The sequence below is a fragment of the Misgurnus anguillicaudatus genome, chromosome 12 (genome assembly GCF_027580225.2).
Source record: "Misgurnus anguillicaudatus chromosome 12, ASM2758022v2, whole genome shotgun sequence".
Lineage (NCBI taxonomy): Eukaryota > Metazoa > Chordata > Actinopteri > Cypriniformes > Cobitidae > Misgurnus > Misgurnus anguillicaudatus.
The window spans coordinates 27913054-27933696 of record NC_073348.2 but is presented as its reverse complement, the minus strand read 5'-3'; the positions used below and the strand labels follow the sequence as shown (position 1 = coordinate 27933696).

Sequence of the window (20643 nt, the reverse complement as noted above, 5' to 3'; positions counted from 1 at the left end):
GACATTTATCCGTGCGACTGTGCTAAACCTAAAGAGCTGAAATCTCAATAACAAGCAACACAAGCAAATCATAAGCCTTAATATTCGAATGATTCACTGTCTTCACCTTAGGGAACAATTAAAAAAAGGGTTTCCTGGATCCAATGAAAATTTCCCACGCATAAAGTACACACAATAAACAGAAGAAATATAGCTAGTTAGAGAAGCACAATAAGGCCTCAGGGGATATTCATCAAAAATGTATGTAGACACCATAAATGAGGTGGTAGGGAACCCAAATGTATACTGTAAGATCTATATGTGTAATCATTGCAGAAATATAGTGGTAGACACATTGTGTATGTGTAATGCTATTTATTTTATTTTTTTTTTTTTTTTTTTTGGAAATGGAAGGAACAATAAAATGCAACTGAAAACACCCCTCAGTTTGCTCACTGAAACAGGCTTGGCACTGACATACTGAAGAAGGAATAGAAAGAAGTAGAATCAAACCTCTCTTGCGTGGCAAAAGCACTTTTATCAAGAAAGTAACGTTGCGAAGAAAGAGACAGCTCTGAGAGAATAAAAGAGAGAGAGAGAGTGAGAGACAAACAAGGGAAGCCAAAGATGAAAAGACTCGGAGCTCCCTCTGCCCCCTCATATCTCTCGAGGGATTGAGAGTACGCTGAGAACCAGGACTGAAACACAGGCGAGGAGAGGGAGAAGACTGTTGAATGTAGTTGGGCATCACGGCCACAGGTAATGAGATCATCATTTTATTCGAAACAGCTCTGGCATGCGGAATATAAGAGGGATGTTTCTCTTTCAGCTGATTTTTAGATTGAATTTAGATTGAATTTGTAGAACAGCAAAACAGACAGAGAGGGTTAAAATGGAGAAAGGAGCAAAGGGATAATGGCAGGACAGATATGATGAGAAAAAATACTAAGTGCGTGTGAAGCGCAAGATTAAAGAAAAAGATACAATCAACACGTCTTCTGGCTCCTGTACCTGTTCAGAACAGCAACCAGCCAATGAGAAACTGTTATGGGATCGACATTGACACAGTGCAAGACAGACTACAGATTTCTGACATGGTGTCGACCCAGATTGGCGGGAGGAAAATGAGGGGAACAAGGACAGACGTTGACATACTTGTGCTCATGCTACCGAAAACACAGGTAGGCTTGATGATGCTTATTACCAGTATAATAAAATGCAACTTAGTTTACCATTTTATATCATCATTTATATCATCATCAAATTTTTTTAAGATAAATTGAAGTACATCATTACACTTCTGTTCCCTTACAAAAATGAACCATGGATTTACTTAAAAAAAACACATAGTTACTGTAGTAAAACTTTGGTTTTGCTATTAGTAATCAATACACCAACAACAACAAAAAAACATGCACTGAAAAATGATTAATTCAATTTACTCAATTTTTTTAAGGCAAGTGGTCGCAATCAATTTATTTAAGCTACATTTAAACAAAAGTTTTTTGTTTTGTTTTTCAAATTTTTGTTTTGTTTGAATGTAGCTTAAATAAATTGATTGCGACCAATTACCTTAAAAAAATAAGTAAATTGAATGAACCATTTTTGTACATGGTTAATTTTTGTAAGGGTTATGGATTCATGCACGACTGAAGATTAAAATGTGGCACATTTATTAGAACTTAGTTTAGAGATGATTTAAAAAAAGTATTTGCATTCTTAACCCCTAAAATTCCAGTGTACCGTAGGAGAGACACTGCATTATTTGGCATAAAACTTCATCAAATAAAACAAAAAGCTAAACATGTCGCATATCATTTGAAAGCTGATCTTCTTGTGATTCGAATGATGTAAACCGGTTTAAAATACAATCAACACAGCAGGTAAAATTTGTGTCCTTAGGGATTTTTAGCCTTTTTCAGAAATGCTAAGGGGTTAAAAATAAAGGTGTAAAAGTTCTTCACAGCAATGCCGTAGAAAAAAAAACATTTTTGGACAAAGATTTGGTCAAATATTCTTTAATAATACCATTTTTATAAACTAAACTTTTTTTAAACATTTTGTGAAACAGAAAGGTTTTATTAAAGGATGTTAAGAGAACAGGAATTGTTCTGATTGCTGCAATGCCATCTCACGAGAATTCGTACATATTTTACAAGTTGGCTAATTTGTATTAATTCATACAACCACATTCGTAAGTTTTGGTATGATATTGACCCCTGTTACGTTGGGGTTAGGTGTGGGGTTGGGTTTGGTTGTTGTTTTTTCATGAGAATCTTATGATTTTGCACGATTAACTTCATATGAATCGATACAAATAAGCCAACTCGTAAAATATTTACGATTTCTTGTGAGATCAGGATGATGTTGATGCAAAAATCACTAGTCATGTATGTAATTTTGGTAAGGATCATACATTTCATTAATATTACAAGATCATAGCATTATCCAAATCCACTGTCTATTTTATCTATACTGAAAATGTATATATAAACCTGTTTTATTAGCATCTTAAACTGATCGATGACTCCAATAAAGGAAAGACCTATCGATTTTGGATGCTGCTAAGGGTCATGTTATTGATTGACATTACCACATTCATAATACCTTTGTAATTACTGTTCATCAATCACCCATCAACTCAAATTAAAGCTTTAGCCGTCTATTACTTCACAACTCAAATCAATGTCTGTGTTTCAGATTGTAGACAGACGACATTCATCCTCCAGTGCCCGATGTGCCGACAATACATTTTTTAGGTGTTGTGCTGTACGTGAGGTGTGTGGACCAAGTCTGCACCACTAATCATAGAGACAGGGGGGAGGGGGCAGATTTTCACATACAAAACCTCCTGCCTGCCAGTCAGAGAGAAAGAGAGAGAGAGAGAGAGAGAGAGAGAGAGAGAGAGAGAGAGAGAGAGAGAGAGAGAGAGGAGCAAGTGAAGGAACGAGGAGAGAGGAGTGAGATTGCAAGGAGAGTGAAAAGCGGAAACAGCTCCAGCAGTTATCTGGACAGCACCCAGGCAGAGAGAAACAATTACACATCAACGCACATACACACACAGTCCAGCACACATGGTATAAGACGTTCCAGCCAGCGGAGGTGGATAAGCAACAGACAGAAGCGGAGAAAGCCAGACGCCTTATATCTACAGTTCCAGACGAGAAGATTCCTCTCCATCCTCACTTGGACCACAAGCTTCAAGAAGAAAGTGGTTGGCAACAGTAAAAAAGTAAAGGGGGCACAGTAACAAAGAGAGAGAGAGACAGACAAACAGAAAGAGAGAGAGAGAGCAGGGGATTATTCCCCTTTGCCCTCTCTCGACCCGTTTCACCGTCAGGCTGGCCGGCACAGCCATGGCCTTCACCTTCGCTGCCTTCTGCTACATGTTAACACTCGTGCTCTGCGCCGCCTTGATCTTCTTCGTCATCTGGCAGGTAAGTTCAGAGCACCATACTGTAGATCTTCTGTATTTGATACAATGTTAATATGTGTGGGTACCTGTAGCACCTGTCACACATTTCAAACTGGCGTCTGAATCGACAACGTTGCCAGATCTGTGTGAATCTAAGTATGTGTGTCGGTGCAAGTTTGTGAGACTGGTGTGTGTCTGTCTAAGCTGTCATCCCTTCCTTAACAAGGGCTGTTGTAGATGAGGTGAATATAAAATGTATTAGTTATTACTGGAGTCGACATTCTGAGTCATTGGTGATACAGAACATGCAGATGAATACAGGGGGAAAATTGAGAAAGGTGGTGTGACTTTATAAATGTGCAACTGTACATCACACGGGCAAATAGGTGAATGGCATTTAATCTGTCAAAACATTATATTTATATTATTTATGCATTTCGCAAATACGTTTATCCAAAAGCAGCTTACATGCACTCTTAAAAATAAACAAGTGTCACGATAGAAGAACCTTTTTTAGAACATTTACAAAAAAGGTGAAAAAGGTTCTTCAGATTATAAAAATGTATAAACGAAGAACCTTTGCATTAATGGTTCGTTGTGGAAACAATAACGGTTCTTTATGGCTTTGCTGTAAAGAATCTTTTAAGGACCTTTTTTAATTTTAAGAGTGTTCATGATGCTATATAGATGACAGATTTTTGGCTAAATGGTTCCATAAAGAACCTTTAACATCTGAAGAGCCTTTCTGTTTCACAAAGATTCTTGTAAATGTCTTTCTACAGACTATTAATCTATGACATCATTGTAAAAAACCTTATAGCACCTTTATTATTAAGAGTGTATTAAGTTTGTGCATACTGTAATATCATTTTTTATTTTTTTTTATAAAGAATCGGTATTGATTAGAGGTAGTACAATAAACAATACAAATTTAATGAGAATCACCTGCTTTGTTTTTGTCAAATAAACACATAATTTTCTTTTGATTTTAGTGACATATAAAAACCCTTCATACATTTTTATAATCTGAAGTTTTACACGACACTGACAAAATATAAAATATAAGATTAACCCTCATAATTTCTACATAGTAATATTAACATTTATTGAGAACAAGATTTTCCTAAGTAAAAAGATGATAAATACACAATTAATTAATTAATTAATTAATTTACAAAATAAACTGTGTGGGAATAGTAAGTAGTATTATATATTTTCTTGTATTATTTAATTGTTTTATAGTCACTGCACATTCCTAAAATAATTTAGTCAATTTTAATCAAAAACTTTAAGTCAAAAATCTGAGTTCGGTTAACTTAAGCATATAAAATCCATTAAACTAAAAACAATAAGTAAAATGAACTTACATTTATTTGCACATGTTGTAAGGAATACCCACAATCCTTTGCGCCTGAATATTTAGATATTTTTAAGCTTTTTCACAGAATAAGAACTGATAAGAACTTTAACTAAATATTTGTTAATAAAATGTCATAAAGGTTTAAGCTCTTGTATTATTGATGTTTTTCTGTTGTAAATTATAATTTTGTGAAGTCACTGTTCAGGTGATCAGTGTTTCCTTACATAAACCGTGTTCAGAACATTTTATTGTATTCTCTTCGCTTAACAATGCATGTCAAAAATGCATTTTTGTGTGCGTTTCTGTGGAGAATCAAGTTTATTCAATGACTTATAGTCAGTCATAAAGGTTGTGTAATAATGCCATTTGTAACACTAAGACTAAATAAGTCCATAGAAAATAACAAACAGTAAATACAAATTTACCATACAGCAGTAAATAAGATTTACTTAATATTTTTAGGACAGCAATGCTTCAATATTTAAAATAGTAATAGACTTAATCTAAACCATTAAAATAAATCTAACTTTTAAAATAAAAATATTTAAGTGACATTTATTTAATTATTTAAGTCAATTATTAAGTAGATTTTATTTGATTTTAGTAGGTAAGTTGTACTTAAAAAAGCAGTAAATATTACTTAAAAACATTCGCGCAAATTGTTACAAGGATTTTTAAAGTAAATTTTACAAGTTGTTTTTTTACTGTACAAAGATGCTCTTTATAGAACCATTTAAACAAAAATGGTTGTTCTATGGCATCGTAAAGCACTTTTATTTTAAAGAATGTTCTTTGTCTTAAAAACATTTTCTTTAGATTATATAAAGGTATGAAAGAAGCGGTTCTTTGACAAACCAACCAGAACCTTTTCAGCACATTTATTGTAACTGTAGACATGTTTTAGTAAGATTCATCCATCTCGACACAAAGACATCAGAGAGAATTCACAATAGGACAGGAAGAGGTCAACATTTGTACCATCTGAACTGTCTGTAGAATTACAAATGAAATTTACACAGTCACCACCAGAGACTTCAGCATCATCTGTATTCAACATATCAGAGGCGACATACAAAGGGAACAGCGGACAAACACAAAATTGGCCTTAAACAGAATTGTTAAAGTCTAAAACACCATGCAGACTTAAATTACTAAACCAAGAATGTTGAGATATTTTCAGACTGGAAGTAGATTGCAGACCTTATGTGTGTAAGACGTTGAAAGGGCCATTAAGAAACAGACTTGAAATGACTGTCTATTGACTAATGACATGGAGTGGGAGAAAATCTAAACGTGAGTCATATGGTGTGAGCATGAGTATATATATATATACCTATATGTGTGTGAGAGAGAGAGAGAGAGAGAAAAAAGGAGCGACGGGAGACAGAATGGGGAGGTTGAGAGTCTGTGCATGAGTGCATGTCAGCGAGAAATCATGTTATTGAGAATGCTTATCAAACCGTAATTTTCTTCCGACACCCCCGTCCCCATCTCTTTATGGCTCTCAGCCAATAAGATTGTGAAATCACTTCTATAGTAACCATGACGCCCGCTAAGGGGATCTTTCAATCACCATGGCAACTGCATCTGTTTACAGAGGACAATGAAGTGAGGACCACAGGAGATATGGATCTATATGGGCCAAGGTGGAGATGAAAATATGGTTTGAGGCTAAAGCTTAAAAAATATAAAAGACAAATAGACTGAAAGGGCTTGAATGATTCGACATGATGAAAGAATCACCATCTTTAAAGTGTTGCTCACCCATGATGTTGCAATTGCTCAAATAAATAAAAAAACATTTCTTGTTGTTGTTGCTTTTCTAGATTATTGCGTTTGATGAGCTGCGCACAGACTTCAAAAACCCCATCGATCAGAGCAACCCCACCAGAGCGGTAAGGCTTTTCTTAGTTCATGATTTCTTTCACACAGCATCAACCACACAGCATCACTTTGCCGACTGTGAACAGCGGGTTTTCAAAATACATGTACACACATGCACATTGACATGCATGATTTGAGCTGCTAGTAATCTTACTGGGTTTTCTGCTTTTCCTCAGAGGGAAAGAATATTAAACATCGAGAGAATTTGCAACCTCCTCCGAAGGGTGAGTGAAATTGTGGTAGATTACAAAGCCAATCTAGATGAGTGCTTAAAGGAACAGTTCACTTGAAAATTAATAATAAACAAAAAAAAAAAGATGAAACTGTACTCACAGTTATATCATTTCAAACTCGTATGACCTTTTTTATGTCAGAAAGCTTGTGAAAGCTGCATCCTCTATTTATTTTCACTGTATGGGAGAAAAGTTAATCTTCGTTTATTGTGAAAAATACCAACTTGGGATAATTAGGATAATAATATTCATGTTTGTGTTAATTTATTCCTGTAAAGACTAATACAGGAGAGTGAATGTAAATATGAATTAGTTTGTGAACAAGTGAATTGGATTTTGATGTGAAGGCAAACATACAAGTGATGTCTAAAGGATCCAGGAGCATTCTGTATCTCCAAGAACCACAAAATGATATTTTCTGTCACGCTCACACAAAGAAACCGAACTGAATGTGGAAAAGATGAAACGCTTGCCGAGCGACAAAAGTATTTCTGCACATCTGCTTACAGACATCACAAGCTCTCTGATGCATTAAAACTATTCATGTCTCTTTTACAGCTGGTGGTTCCAGAGTATTCCATCCACGGGCTCTTCTGTTTAATGTTCATGTGTGCAGGCGAATGGGTAACTTTAGGTCTCAACATCCCACTGCTTCTTTATCATCTCTGGAGGTACAAACTATATGCCTAAATATTTTTTATTTAGATATAAATATATTAGTGCCAATGCTTTGTCTCTAGATGCATGCTAGTAATGTTTTTTTCTAAATCATATATAGTAAGGTGACCAGATTTTTAAAGAGCACCAATTATCCGATTCACGATTGTACATTTCCATTGGTGTGTAAGGGGCTGTCCACACGGAGACGCGTATCACTGTATACGTATAAATTTGTTATCGTATTGCCTTTTCATCCACACAGATCCGGCGTTTTTGGAGACTGAATCCGCTATTTTTTTAAACCGGGTCCTAAAGTGGATAAATCTGAAACCGACACCCTTGCGGTTTCGTCTGTACAGCCAATCTGTATATTTTGTGAAGCGAAAACGTCATCACATCACGTGTCGGAAGCGTCACACGTAACAGCAACAACAATAACGGCGGACTACGTGATTGTGTTCGTGCTACAGAAGCTACTAAAGCCTAATAGCTTTATTACAGCAAAATCTATTGCTTCTATGCAATTGTGGTAACCAACAAGCGATAATGGACAACACCATACGTTGGTTATGCGCATGCTCAAAGTCTTCTTCTCCGTGTATAGTGTATATCTGTGGCAGAATTACAGCGCCCCATACTGGTCCGGCATATATACTACATCGCTTTCAGTCGGTTTCAGTGGTTTCGTGTTTACAGATTCTTTTTTTAGAGCAAGGATAAAAAATGATCGGATAGGGAATGCACCGGCTTCGTGTGGACATAGCCTAAGTGTGTATTAGTACATGTTAACGATATGCAAAAGGTACCCCAAAGTAAATCTCTTTTCTTGGACTACAACAAACACACGGATTGTAGGCAACAATTTACTTCCTGGGATTAGTGATGTAGTAAAGACCGACATTATCATAATTCCTTCCGCTTCGGACTCACAGCCTGTAAATTAACTCGTTAGCAACCGAATCTTTCAAACATGGTAAGGAGCGTCACATTTCCGTATGATGTCAGAGGTATTCAGGCCAATCACAACGTATACAAATTAGCTGGGCAATCAGGGACACAGTGCTCTTTAAATAGATGAGTTTTTTACATGAATCATTGCGTTTCAGGAAGAGAGAGAGAGAAATCTGGAGCTACAAAAATGTATGGTGTGGAAAATAATGTGTTTTTTAACCATAAACCACGCGGACCCATTGAATTATAACAAATACACAAAATAACGTTGTTTTTAGAAATGAAATAGGTGCTCTTTAAAATTGCATGTGGGGACATTTAGTTCAATAGTCAAAATATCATTGAGTTATCTGGAGAACAGAATACCAAAAAACGGGACAGTCCCGAGAAAACGGGGACGTCTGGTCACCTCAATATATAGATGCTACTTAAAGGCATTGTCCATGATCTCTGAAAGCCATTGTTGACATTTGAAATCGCCTAAACAAACACACCCCTACCCCAATAGAATCTAGACCTTTTTTTGATAGACCCGCCCCACACATATACACTACCCAGGCAACGATGTCGGTTAGTAGACACGCCCCTTACTGCTGATTGGCTACAAGTGTGATTTGGTACTCGTCCTGACTCCCTTTTCCAAAGCGTTTTTTAAGAAATCGTGCACTCCACCTTTAAAGGGACCATGGGACAAGACTTTTCAAAGATGTAAAATAATTATTTGGTGTCCCCAGAGCACATATGTGAATTTTTAGCTCAAAATACCCTATAGATAATTTATTATAACATGTTAAAATGTGCCGTTTTGGGTGTGTCCTTTAAAATGCAAATGAGCCGATAAAATTCAAACACTGATCACAATGATGGTGGTTTGTTGCAATTAAAACTTAATAATTAGTGCTTTTCTCTGCACTAAATGGCAGTGTTGTGGTTGGATAGTGCAGATTAAGGGGTGGTATTATTATAATAAGAGCTCCTTATGACATCATAAGGAGCGCCAAATTTCAACGACCTATTTTTTCATGCACTTGTAGAGAATGGTTTACCAAAACTAAGTTACTGGGTTGATTTGTTTCACATTTTCTAGGTTGATAGAAGCACTGGGGACCCAATCATAGCACTTAAACATGGAAAAAGTCATTTTTTCATGCCATGGCCCCTTTAAATGTCTACTAATTTAAGTAAGGTTTAATCCTGGCTCAATCTGTGAAAGTGGGCCTTTTTCTTTAACAGGCGTCTTTTTCTCTTTTAGGTTTTTTCACCGTCCCGCAGATGGGTCTGAGGTTATGTATGATCCTGTGAGTGTGATGAATGCAGACATACTGAATTACTGCCAAAAAGAATCCTGGTGCAAACTTGGCTTCTACCTTCTCTCCTTCTTCTACTATCTGTACAGGTACAGCCATTTCGATCCTTTAAACTTAAAATTTTTATTCTGGCGTGCTTACTAAGGCAAGCATTACTATTAGCATTGCTCATATTTTGCATTTGTGACTTCAAACATAAATGATATCTCAAATTGTATGTTTTGCTAAGGAAAGTTGTTTGAAAATATAATAATATTCTTAGTTTTACATGGCTTGGTTGCTCTTTTGTGAAAATACAGCCCACCAAGACCACTAGAAGTTATACAGTCTTTAATTATGAAGCTGGTAGAGTGTATATAAAAACCAATAAGTCTCTTTATTAATTTTTTCTTATCATCTCTTTTTTTCAGTATGGTGTATGCTTTGGTCAGCTTCTAAGTGATTTGATCAAATTCAGAATAAAGGACTACGACAGGAATGAGAGAGATGACAGAACAAAGAGTGAATGATGTCACGCTCTCCTCTCCCTCATCCACAGATCTCTCCACCGCTGGCCTTGTTCAGCTCCTTCTCAGATCTTCTGGGTGGGGATGGACATGAGGAGAAAACGCTAAATATTAGGAGGCGCTTACAGCCGCCAAAAGCGAAGCTGCCTCAACCACTGCCATTCATTTATGAAGACGAGTGGACCTATAGAAATCAGTGCAATAGGGAGGGAGAGATAAAGGCTCATCATTTAATTTCTCAAGGGCTGCTGACATCTCCTGCTCACAGCACCAACCAGTTCGTAATGTCTGCAATTGAACCTGTTACACTGAAGTTAAAACAATAAGCCGTGGATTTTACGCTGCAATGTTTTTTTGTTCAATTACATTACGAAATCTCATTTTGTGCCGAAGGACTATTTAATTACTGCTAAGTATTTGCTTTTTCAGTATTTGTGGTAGGTACCCTGTATGTAGAAGTACAATATAATAATAATAATAATAATAAATGAATATATGGCTCAGTTGTTGCGGTTCTGTCAGGGTAGTTAGCAAGTAAACTGCACAAAGAACTATATTTTATACGTATGGAGTCAAGCCGTGACGTTTACACAGATGCTTCAAGCAAATCAACCAATGAGATTATTATCACAAACCGGATAAACTGTTTGAGCAGCATCACGTCTGAAGAACTTTCACGAGAGCCACCTGACATTTTGGGTTCATCCATCACGGACCGCGCTGAGGACTTCCTCCGTGAGATCCTAAATTGATGTGGGCATGCCGGACAGGCCGTTCCAGAGGGACGAGACATCCGGCCCCGACCTGTGCCGGAGTTCAAATACTCGATAGACTGTGACAAATCATAAAAGCACTTTTGGAATGCCAACAGATGAACTGTAGCAACAACAGAGGTGTGGGCTGATGTGAGGCGGTCCAACACAGCGGACCGTGATACAGATGATGGAGATGCAGGTGTCGGTAACGTATTGACGGCATCAAGCGGCGTGACAGTGGAATGATGCGGTTGTCATGGCGATGACAACGGTGATGGTTTCATCATCACAGAGAGACACTACCACTTTTCAGGCAATCTTATGTGTTGTTAGACTATATACAGCGTTTATCTGATGCCACTCTGTTTTGTGTTAACGCGGTGATCGTAGGACCACCGCTTTGCCTCTCCTGTGTTGTGTTGTTTCCATGAGTCTGCTGACAAGTAGATTAATGATGATTATTTAACTAACTAAGCTGTGTGTAGTTCTAGCTTTGTAGATTAATAGAGTGGCATATTATTCTTGAGCCTCTGCAGTAGCTAGAACAAATTCATTACACAATACTGTGGTGGAGGTGTTATTACATTCACTTCAACACGCATTTAAAATACAACGCCTCATTCCAATAAGAGAGTAATTTAATGGCACAGTCAGAGTGCATTTAGAAACACTGCCTATTCGAACGCCCCGGCCTTCTTTACATCTTGGTATAACCAAATAAATGTGACTATACCCTGGACAATCGTTTCTAGCACAACAAAGTAAAGCTGACCAGGGGGAGAGAAATGACTAGGGTTTTCACTAGACGTCATCATTGAATGTCTTTTTGTGATTTAATATTAGTCGACATGCAGTAAGAAGACCTGCATGACAATAACTTTTATACATGATTTATTGATGTATGCTACAGCACCTTTGGTATAACTTTATGGTCTGTATTCAGTTGGATACAACCTAATATCTTATATACTCTAGAAAAGCAATTCCACATGTTCTAATAAAACAATGTTGCCGATAAAAGTGTCATTAATTTCGTATTAGGGTGAAAAGTAAGTGAAATGAAGCAATTCCATGCAACTGAAAAAAAAAAGGTTGTTTTAAGCAAACGTTTTTGGCAATATTTGGTGGCCAAATAACCAATGTGAGGGCTCTGTTTAAGTTTATTTTTCAGTTCAGGCAAAGCACAGATTTTAGAAATGTCACATCCATAACACTGTTTTTCCTCATTAAAATTAAAATAAATATTTTTATGTTTTTAGAAGAGCCAACCCTTCTCCATTTGTTGAGCATTGTTGGTTTGTGCATTTCTATTGACAAAATTACTACAAAGTATGTTGTCTCGCAAACATGTGTGACCTTTTTTGTCACATCCATAACGCATGTATATTTTCCGCATGTGCATAGACTCATATTTTTCTGGTGACTGGATTCATTAAACTGTAAAAAAATAAAAAGTTGGTTTAACTTAACCTCCTAAGACCTGGAGTGTCCAAATAGGTGGACATTACATTTTATGTTGTGTGCACCATGCAACACAGTCTCACGGCAAGTTGTGTTATAGTAACGAAAATTTGTATAAATTTATTTGTGTTTGCTGAAACGAATTTCCGCGCTTTTTCGTCCTTCCTTGCACAAATTTTTATTAATGGCTTTTCATATCTGTGCCACGACTTTCTTTATCGTGTTATTTTATATTTTTTCTCATTGTTCTTTCCTATTTTTAAATCAACACTTGTGGTTGGGGTTAGATTTAATGTTTGGGTTCGGATGTACTTTTATGCATTGGTTGTCCGCTTTTAATACTATTCTCACCTGGAGTTGGGGTTAGAATTGGGGTTTGGGTTAGGAAGTCGCAGAAAGTGATTCTAACCCCAACCCCAAGCGACAATGGTCAAAAAAATAGGAAACAACGATAGGAAAAAGCCATTGAAAATTCGTGCTGGGAAGGACAAAAAAGACATTCCTCTCCAGTCACGAAAAACTGTGAAAATTCATGTGAGCAAACACGAAAAAATTAATAAAAATTTTCGTTACTATAACACGACTTGCCGTGAGACTGGGTTGCACCATAATACTTTATTCTGTGTAACTGGAACCTGTTGTACAAAAATGTGGACAATTACACTGTTTCATGTTCAAAGAAAAATATTTGGTTATTATATTTACTGGTTCTTCCTAACCCCTAATAGCTGGAAGAAATCTAAAAAAAGACTAACCATAGCTAAGGTCTTACGAGGTTAATGAAGTAAGTTACATGATTGCCTTAAAATTTTGAGGCAATTTAACTTAAAAAAAATTGTTGACATATTTTACATAACGTTTTTGAGTTAAAGGCAGGGGTGCATGTACCAAAACACTTGTAGCCAATCAGCAGAAAGGGCTGTGTCTACTAACCGACATCGTTGCCTGGGTTGCGTATGTGTGGGGCGGGTCTATACAAAGAAGGTCCAGATTCAATTGGGTTAGGGGCGTGTTTGTTTAGGTGATTTCAAATGTCAACATTAGCTTTCAGAGATCATGCACCCCGCCTTTAACTAATATTGTCTAGTTACAAAAATTACCAAATTTTAAGGCAACCAGGTAACTTACTTTTTTAAGTTGAACCAACAAATCTTTTTTTACAGTGTAGGTTTATGAAAAGATAATTCAATATATTGGTCATAAAAACATTTTCTGATAAATTATAATTGAATTTTTGACTGAAAATGTCCCATCCAACATTGGAATTGCTCGATGATAAATTTTAAAGTCACACCATGCAATAATTTAAAGATAAAGAATATCAAGTAGACCATTATTATTATTATAAAAAAACCTGTTAACTTAAAACTCTTGATTTAGTTTAATTAATTTAGTTAACTAAGTTTTTCTTTCTTCTGTCCCTGGCTCCTATTTGCTTTCACTGTATAAATTAAAGCAACTCAGACATTCTGTTAAAGTCCTTTTGTGTTCCACTAAAATATTAGACCAGGATACAAATAACTTTACAATCAGGATTTTAATTCCTGGCTAAAATATCTCTTTAAGAGTAAGACGTTATGAAAAAGGAAGAAAAATTGGATTCTGCAAAAAATAAATTGAAAGAGAGATACAACTTTGATAAGGGGAAAAAAAATCGAAATTACATTGAGGCGAACGCTGAAGGCCAACAGATAGAAAATGCTTATAAAGATGAAGAGGAAAAAGGAGAAAAGAAGGCATGTGATGGTTTCTGTGTAAGAAAATGTTAAAAAGTGATGATAAAAGAGATGAAAGTGTGAGTGTATTGAGTCAATAAGAGGCTAACGCAGTTTGGTTGCCATGGAGACACAAAAGGATGAAATGCATTTTATGTTAGTCTCTCTCTCTCTCTCTCTTTCTGTTGCTGAAAATTAAAAGCAAAAGCCTGGCCAACATCATCTCTCTGTGCACGCCTGAAACATCTGCCAAAGCTTTGAAAAGCAATTTAGTATTAAAATGGAGCAGAAAAATGGAACACAGTATAGATAAATAAATAAAATAAACATGGCAGCCAAACCAATGTTCCAGTACCAGTTTATCATCCAGCACCAGAATGCGGTTTAATCTGCGGCACATGTGGAAACATGCATGTAATCGCTCACATTCCATTACCAAAGTCTATTTCTCTTTCTGCTCCTTTTCTCCCTCTCTCTTCACCTCTTGAGAGATGTTGCTATGGAAACTGGTTACAATTGATAAGTTTAAAACATGAGTGAGCCACAGACAAGCTGCTGGTAGATACACAGACATAAAGACACACGCAGACTGGAGACTCCTACACTTGTACTGAAACGATTCTCTGTTTGAAGTGCTGTTTATCAAATCACCAGGAAATGATTATATTTTGTATTATGAATCAGCAATTTAACCCTTTCTGCTGCTCCTTAATGCTGAATCAACAAGAGGCGGCATAAATCAGGCAAACCACTTGATTCAGTTGCCTGAAAACGTGTCCCTAAAATTCATCTTCTGTTTAATGAAAAGAATGACAGAACATTAGTAAGACAGACAGTAGAGATTAGTAAGAGGCATGAATTATGCAGTGGTGCAAATCTCAGTGCACCTTATCAGAATTAAGATGAGGTTCGAACGAAGAAAAAATTAAAGCAGTGGACTTTGATATATTGGGTTGAGAGAATAAAGATAGTTTGGAGATACTACAGTGTCCTTTGGACACTGGAGCACAAGTCACCTGTGCATGCTTTTATCAGCACAAACTGTAGTGGAATACTAAACATATATTCACAAAATATCCCTCTACAGAAATGTAAGCCTCAAAATGCAGGTGGAAAATATTGATGTGGGCTAAGAAACCTAATTCACTTGTCAGTCAGTAAGAAAAGACACATTTAATACCTCAATCTCAGGGACACGATAATTAAAACAAAACAGCAGAAATTGGCATGCATGTAAGCTCTTAAAGGGCACCTATTATGCAAAATCCACTTTAAAAGGTGTTTGGACATAATGTGTGTTGACAGTGTGTGAACACAACCACCCTACAAAAATTATCCCCTGTTCCTTGTTTTTTAATCTGCATTAAACCAAAGCAGTCTCATTAGACATGCCATTTTGATGAGGTCACATTGATAAAGCCCCGCCCACTTACGGCCCTGCATTACCATAGTTTCACCCTCAGCAAGTTGTACTCTGTCCACTAGATACTATTGTCTCAGACTGTATTAATCAGATCTATTTTAACTGAAAGCACTCACTGTCTGTTTGTAAGAAATGGGAGGAGCTGAAGTAGGGTTGTGCCGATAGACGATAGTATCGTGTATCGACGATCTTCAGACATATCGCCAATGGCAGGCTTTCATGGCGATAGTCAAGACGATAGTTGGCAAATGGTTATTATTATTATAATCATAGTTTTATAATAACACCGACAATGCATGCTTTTCCTCACATGAGGGTTTGTGGGCGGCTTCACTTTACGTGGAGAGCTTGTAAAGAGAGTATTCCTTCTTGCACGTACCTGCACTTAATGCGCGCGTCTTGGTCTCTTTCTACCACTAAATCCAGCACGCCGCGTCATGAGCAGCTGCGCTTCTCTCTGTCTCACGTGCACGCGCTCTCGCGTCTGTCCGCAGTCTAAACATGAACTAAAGTAGTAACCCTTATTTGTTCAGTTTAATGCGTTTCATGCGAGCTGATGCTAACTTTACTTTTTGTTTAAAATATGACCCGCTGCATATTAGCGCCTCTCTCTCACTCTTGCGTACGTGCAGAGAGCTGCGCTCTGTCCGAAGTCAGATCACTAGGTATTAATCCTGTTTATGATATGCATTTCAAGGAGTTGCAGCAACACGTCCCTCGTGTTTAATATATGATTGTGTTTAAAATATGATCGCGTTCCGCTGGACCGATGCGTTTAAAAAGGCACCTCATGAGAGCACCACTGCTTGACACATGTAGTCTTCTGCAACAGCACTAAATAAATGCATTGAATAGTTTGTATGTGCGCGCACGTGTGTGTGCGTGCGCAGATGCATGTTTTTACAGTTATCAAGTAATCATGATAGGGTTTTAATGACGCGCTCGCTTTAATGGCATCAGTTTTAAGAAGGTTGCGGTCATTACGATGTTACGGTCTTGTTTTTTTTTTGTCCACCCATCAAGTGACTTGTTATAATGAGTAAAAATTAACAAATAAAAAAAATAGTAAACTACTGCCACGCCCCCCGATAATATCGTGTATCGCGGATCTCACAGGCTGACGATAGGACGATCTGAAAATAGGGCATATCGCCCAACACTAAGCTGAAGCTCATTTGCATTTAAAGGTACAGACATTAAAACAGCCCGTTTTGCTCCCGCCTAAATAGGGGTGTTTTGGAGATACTATAATTAATTATCTGTGGGGTATTTTGAGCTGGAACTTCACAGACTAGGGTTGCCGCGGTGACAGAATTTTCTCACCGGTTAATCGGCGCGTCACAAACCCGGTGATCCCGGTTTCACCAGGTGGGAGGGGTTTATAAATGCGCATGCAGACGTGCACATTTTACTTTCACTTTTGAATTACGCAACTGTTTAAATGCAGTGCTTGCGTACGCTGCATTAAATCGCGTATTAATTTGCGTGCAATGCGAGTGCAACAGCTGGTTTAATTAAGTGCTTAAGTCAATGTGCCACCGTTTCACCGACCCTCGCGGCAAGCCTATCACAGACACATTCTGGGCACACCTGAGACTTATATTACATCTTGTAAAAATTGACATAATAGGTGACCTTTAAAGGGACAGTCCATCCATGGTAATCATCATGGCAATTTGTACATTTTTTATATGAATGATAATCTCACCACATTCGTAGATTTTTGTTAGGGATTGGGGTGGGGTAAGGGGTGGGGTTCTCTTTAGGGCTGGGCAAAAAAATAGATTTTTCGATTAATCGTTGTTGTTTTTTTTAAGTGGTCGATTTAAAATCGATTCTCAAATCCATTTTTTTTTCTTTCATATTTATGTTGTGGCTTTTTATTAATTACCCCCTTGTAAACTGCTGTTCACTGTTCTTTTTTATTAATATAGTATTTGTATTAAATCTATATTCATTGAGTTGAATCGAGAATTGAGTATAAAAACCGACCTGGAAACCGAAATCGAATCGATTTGATAGCTTGTGAATCGAAATAGAATCGATCTGGAACATCTGAATCGATACCCAGCCCTAGTTCTGTTATTGTTTAGTTTTTTAAAAATTATAATCGTGTGTTTTGTACGATTCACTCAGTATGAATTCATGGAAATTAGCCAACTCGTAAAATATGTACAAATTCTCATAATATCAGGCTGGTGTTAGTCACGAAAAAATTTAATTAATTTATTCGTTTTCATGGCACGAAATTCAGCTTTTTTGTGCCTTGAGCACGAATATCTTTTTCGTGTCACTCACACAAATTTCTATAAATAGTTTTTCGTGTGCATAGCACGACTCGTGTCATTTTTCGTATTGTTTTCTCATTTTCCCCCCTATTTTTAAATCATTGTCGCTTGGGGTTGGGGTTAGATTTGGGGTTTGGGTTAAAATGTACATTTATGTATTGGTTTCTACATGGTTTTCTTCTGCTTTTAAAACTATTTTCGCCTGGAGTTGGGGTTTGGGTTAGGATTAGGATGTCTAAAAATGTAACAGAAAGTGATTCTAACCCCAACCCCAAGCGACAATGGTAATAAAAAAAAAAAAGAGCAAATACATAAAACAATACATAAAATGAAATGAGAAAGAAAGTCGTGCTCAAGGCACGAAAAAAGCTGAATTTCGTGCCATGGGCACGAATAAATTAATAAAAATTTTCCTGACTACAACACAACTTTCCGTGAGATCAGTCTGTCCATTCCAAAATGAAGATAGTGATAGTTACTCTAATAATGTTCCAGAAATATTTTGCGAATTTGTTTTGCACATTACATTTATACATTTGGTAGTTGCTTTTATGCAAAGTGACTTACAATGCATTCAAGCTATATAATTATTCTGTTCCCTGGGATCGAACTCATGAGCTTTGTGTTGCTAACGCAGTGCTCTACCATTTGAGCTCCAGGAACTAATCTGACTATAAATATCGGACCTTCTTTGCATTTGGGAAGTACAGATTCGTGGTATCCACTGACACACACGCAGCTTATTTTCGCCTTTCCACAGCTGATTTGTGTGTAACAACACATACGCAAATTGTAAGTGTGAATTAGGATTTGAAATTCTGTTGAGAACTGTCTGGAGAATCTCACTCCCAACGCCTTGATTAGCATTCATACTGGACGCAGTGCTGCGAAATATCACACAGGTGTTGAGGGGCGTTAAACGCTCTTGAGAACATTGTGAAAGCACAGCGTGTGTGAGTGCTGTATACATAACAGAAGGGTAAACTATTATAGTATTTTATTTACATGCGCACATACGACACAGACGAAGTAAGCAGCACACAAGTCTACATACGTTAACACACGCACACACAGAGATGCACACATGAATATTTCCTTCAATGATCACCAGTGCACCTTCGGGAAAAGTGGGTGTCATGGCAACAGGAGCAGGCATCTGCAACCGTTACTGTAGCAATCAGAGAGAGGAAAGGCAGCCAGGGGGTTGGCGTGAGAGGTGTCATTATAGACTGAGTGATTTGGGGAGGGGGGGGTGCGAGAGGCAGGAAACGATTAAATATTCAAGCAATAACACAGCCAGTTGAAATTACCTCTTGATGCCTCTGAACATCAGAAGTTTAAGCCTTAAGCGAGTATGAAAATTAGTACTGAGAGAGTGAAGGAATCTGTAGAGTCATCACATCATGTACTGTACCTGAAGTTCTCTTTGAACAATACTACGCTTATATGATCTTAAAAAAAATGTATGCTTAAATAACTGAAATCTTTCAAGACAAAAAACTTTTTTACAAAATTCACTAGGTATCAATTACTCTTAAAAAAATATATTACTATTTTATAAATATATATACAGTGCTTACATAAACAACTTCCTTCTGTGCATTAGATTTGTACAAATTAGCATTTTTGAATTTATCCAAAATGACTTAAAGTGCATTCAGGCTATATATTTTATCAGTGTGTGTTCCCTGGGATCAAACCTATGACCTTTTGCACTGCTAATGCAAATCTCTACCAGTTGAGCTACAGGAATACACATGGTAACCTAAATATAATTTGTTACTACTATCAAATCATACAGTATTACTATAGTACAAATAATATAATAGTAAATATAATTTAGTCTGATTTCAGTGAATAATATCATATAACTAGACCCATAACTATTGTACAGAAGCTATGGTTACCATGGTAATCTTTGATGAACAAAGCTCTCCATGCGATTAGGCTGGGAAAATGTCGCCTAAAGGGACACTAATATGTACCTTCAGTTTCAGCTGTCTATTCTGCACCTTGACTCTGATGGACACACATTACCAGCACTTATGTGCTTTCTACACACCCACACAGACTGCAGTGAGTCACAACACACACACACACACACACACACACACACACACAAATACAGACACACACGGACTCATGGGCACACACACACAGACAAACACGGACACATGGGCACATACGGACACACACACAAAGAGCAGCATCTGTAACCTCACGGTATTTTAGAGCCATCTGGTGGGAAATATAAGGAACTTTCACTGTTACGTATTCGAGTTTCTATTATACAGCAATATTTACCATTAAAATAATTACAATAATTTAATAGAGTTAGGTGGTTCCCATTCAATTTTTGAAAGACAATGTTGATATTTGAAATCACGCAAACACGCCCCTACCCCAATAGAATCTGGACCTTCTTTTAAAAGACCCGCCCCACACATACACAACCCGGCAAGGATGTCGGTAAGTAGACACGCTCCTTACTGCTGATTGGCTATAAGTGTGTTTTGGTAGTCGGCCCGTCTTCTTTTCCAAAGCGTTTTTCAAACATTGTGCACTCCGCCTTTAAATTGAAGTGAATTTGTGCTTAAACATGCAAAAAATCTGCCAATGGGTAAGATTTGTTTTCTTGAATTAAGTGTTGACAGTTCCAGTCGGGGACAGAAGAACACAAAAAATTAATTCCTGTTTGGAGCCATA

At 37.1% G+C, this 20643-nt stretch overlaps 1 protein-coding gene across 2 annotated transcripts; it reads left to right on the top strand.

The window, feature by feature from the left end:
- The first annotated feature begins 448 nt into the window (after positions 1-448).
- On the top strand, positions 449-12404 carry cnih2 (cornichon family AMPA receptor auxiliary protein 2). 2 transcript variants are annotated; one of them, XM_055208407.2, is made up of 8 exons: positions 449-738; positions 1004-1160; positions 2680-3416; positions 6581-6649; positions 6815-6862; positions 7430-7542; positions 9735-9878; positions 10200-12404. In XM_055208407.2, exons 3-8 carry the CDS (start codon positions 3336-3338, stop codon positions 10225-10227), a joined length of 483 nt encoding a protein of 160 aa, XP_055064382.1. In that variant the 5' UTR covers positions 449-738; positions 1004-1160; positions 2680-3335; the 3' UTR covers positions 10228-12404. The 2 variants fall into 2 exon arrangements, with proteins under 2 accessions (XP_055064382.1, XP_055064380.1); XM_055208405.2 differs by having other exon boundaries at positions 999-1160.
- Positions 12405-20643: the final 8239 nt, after the last annotated feature.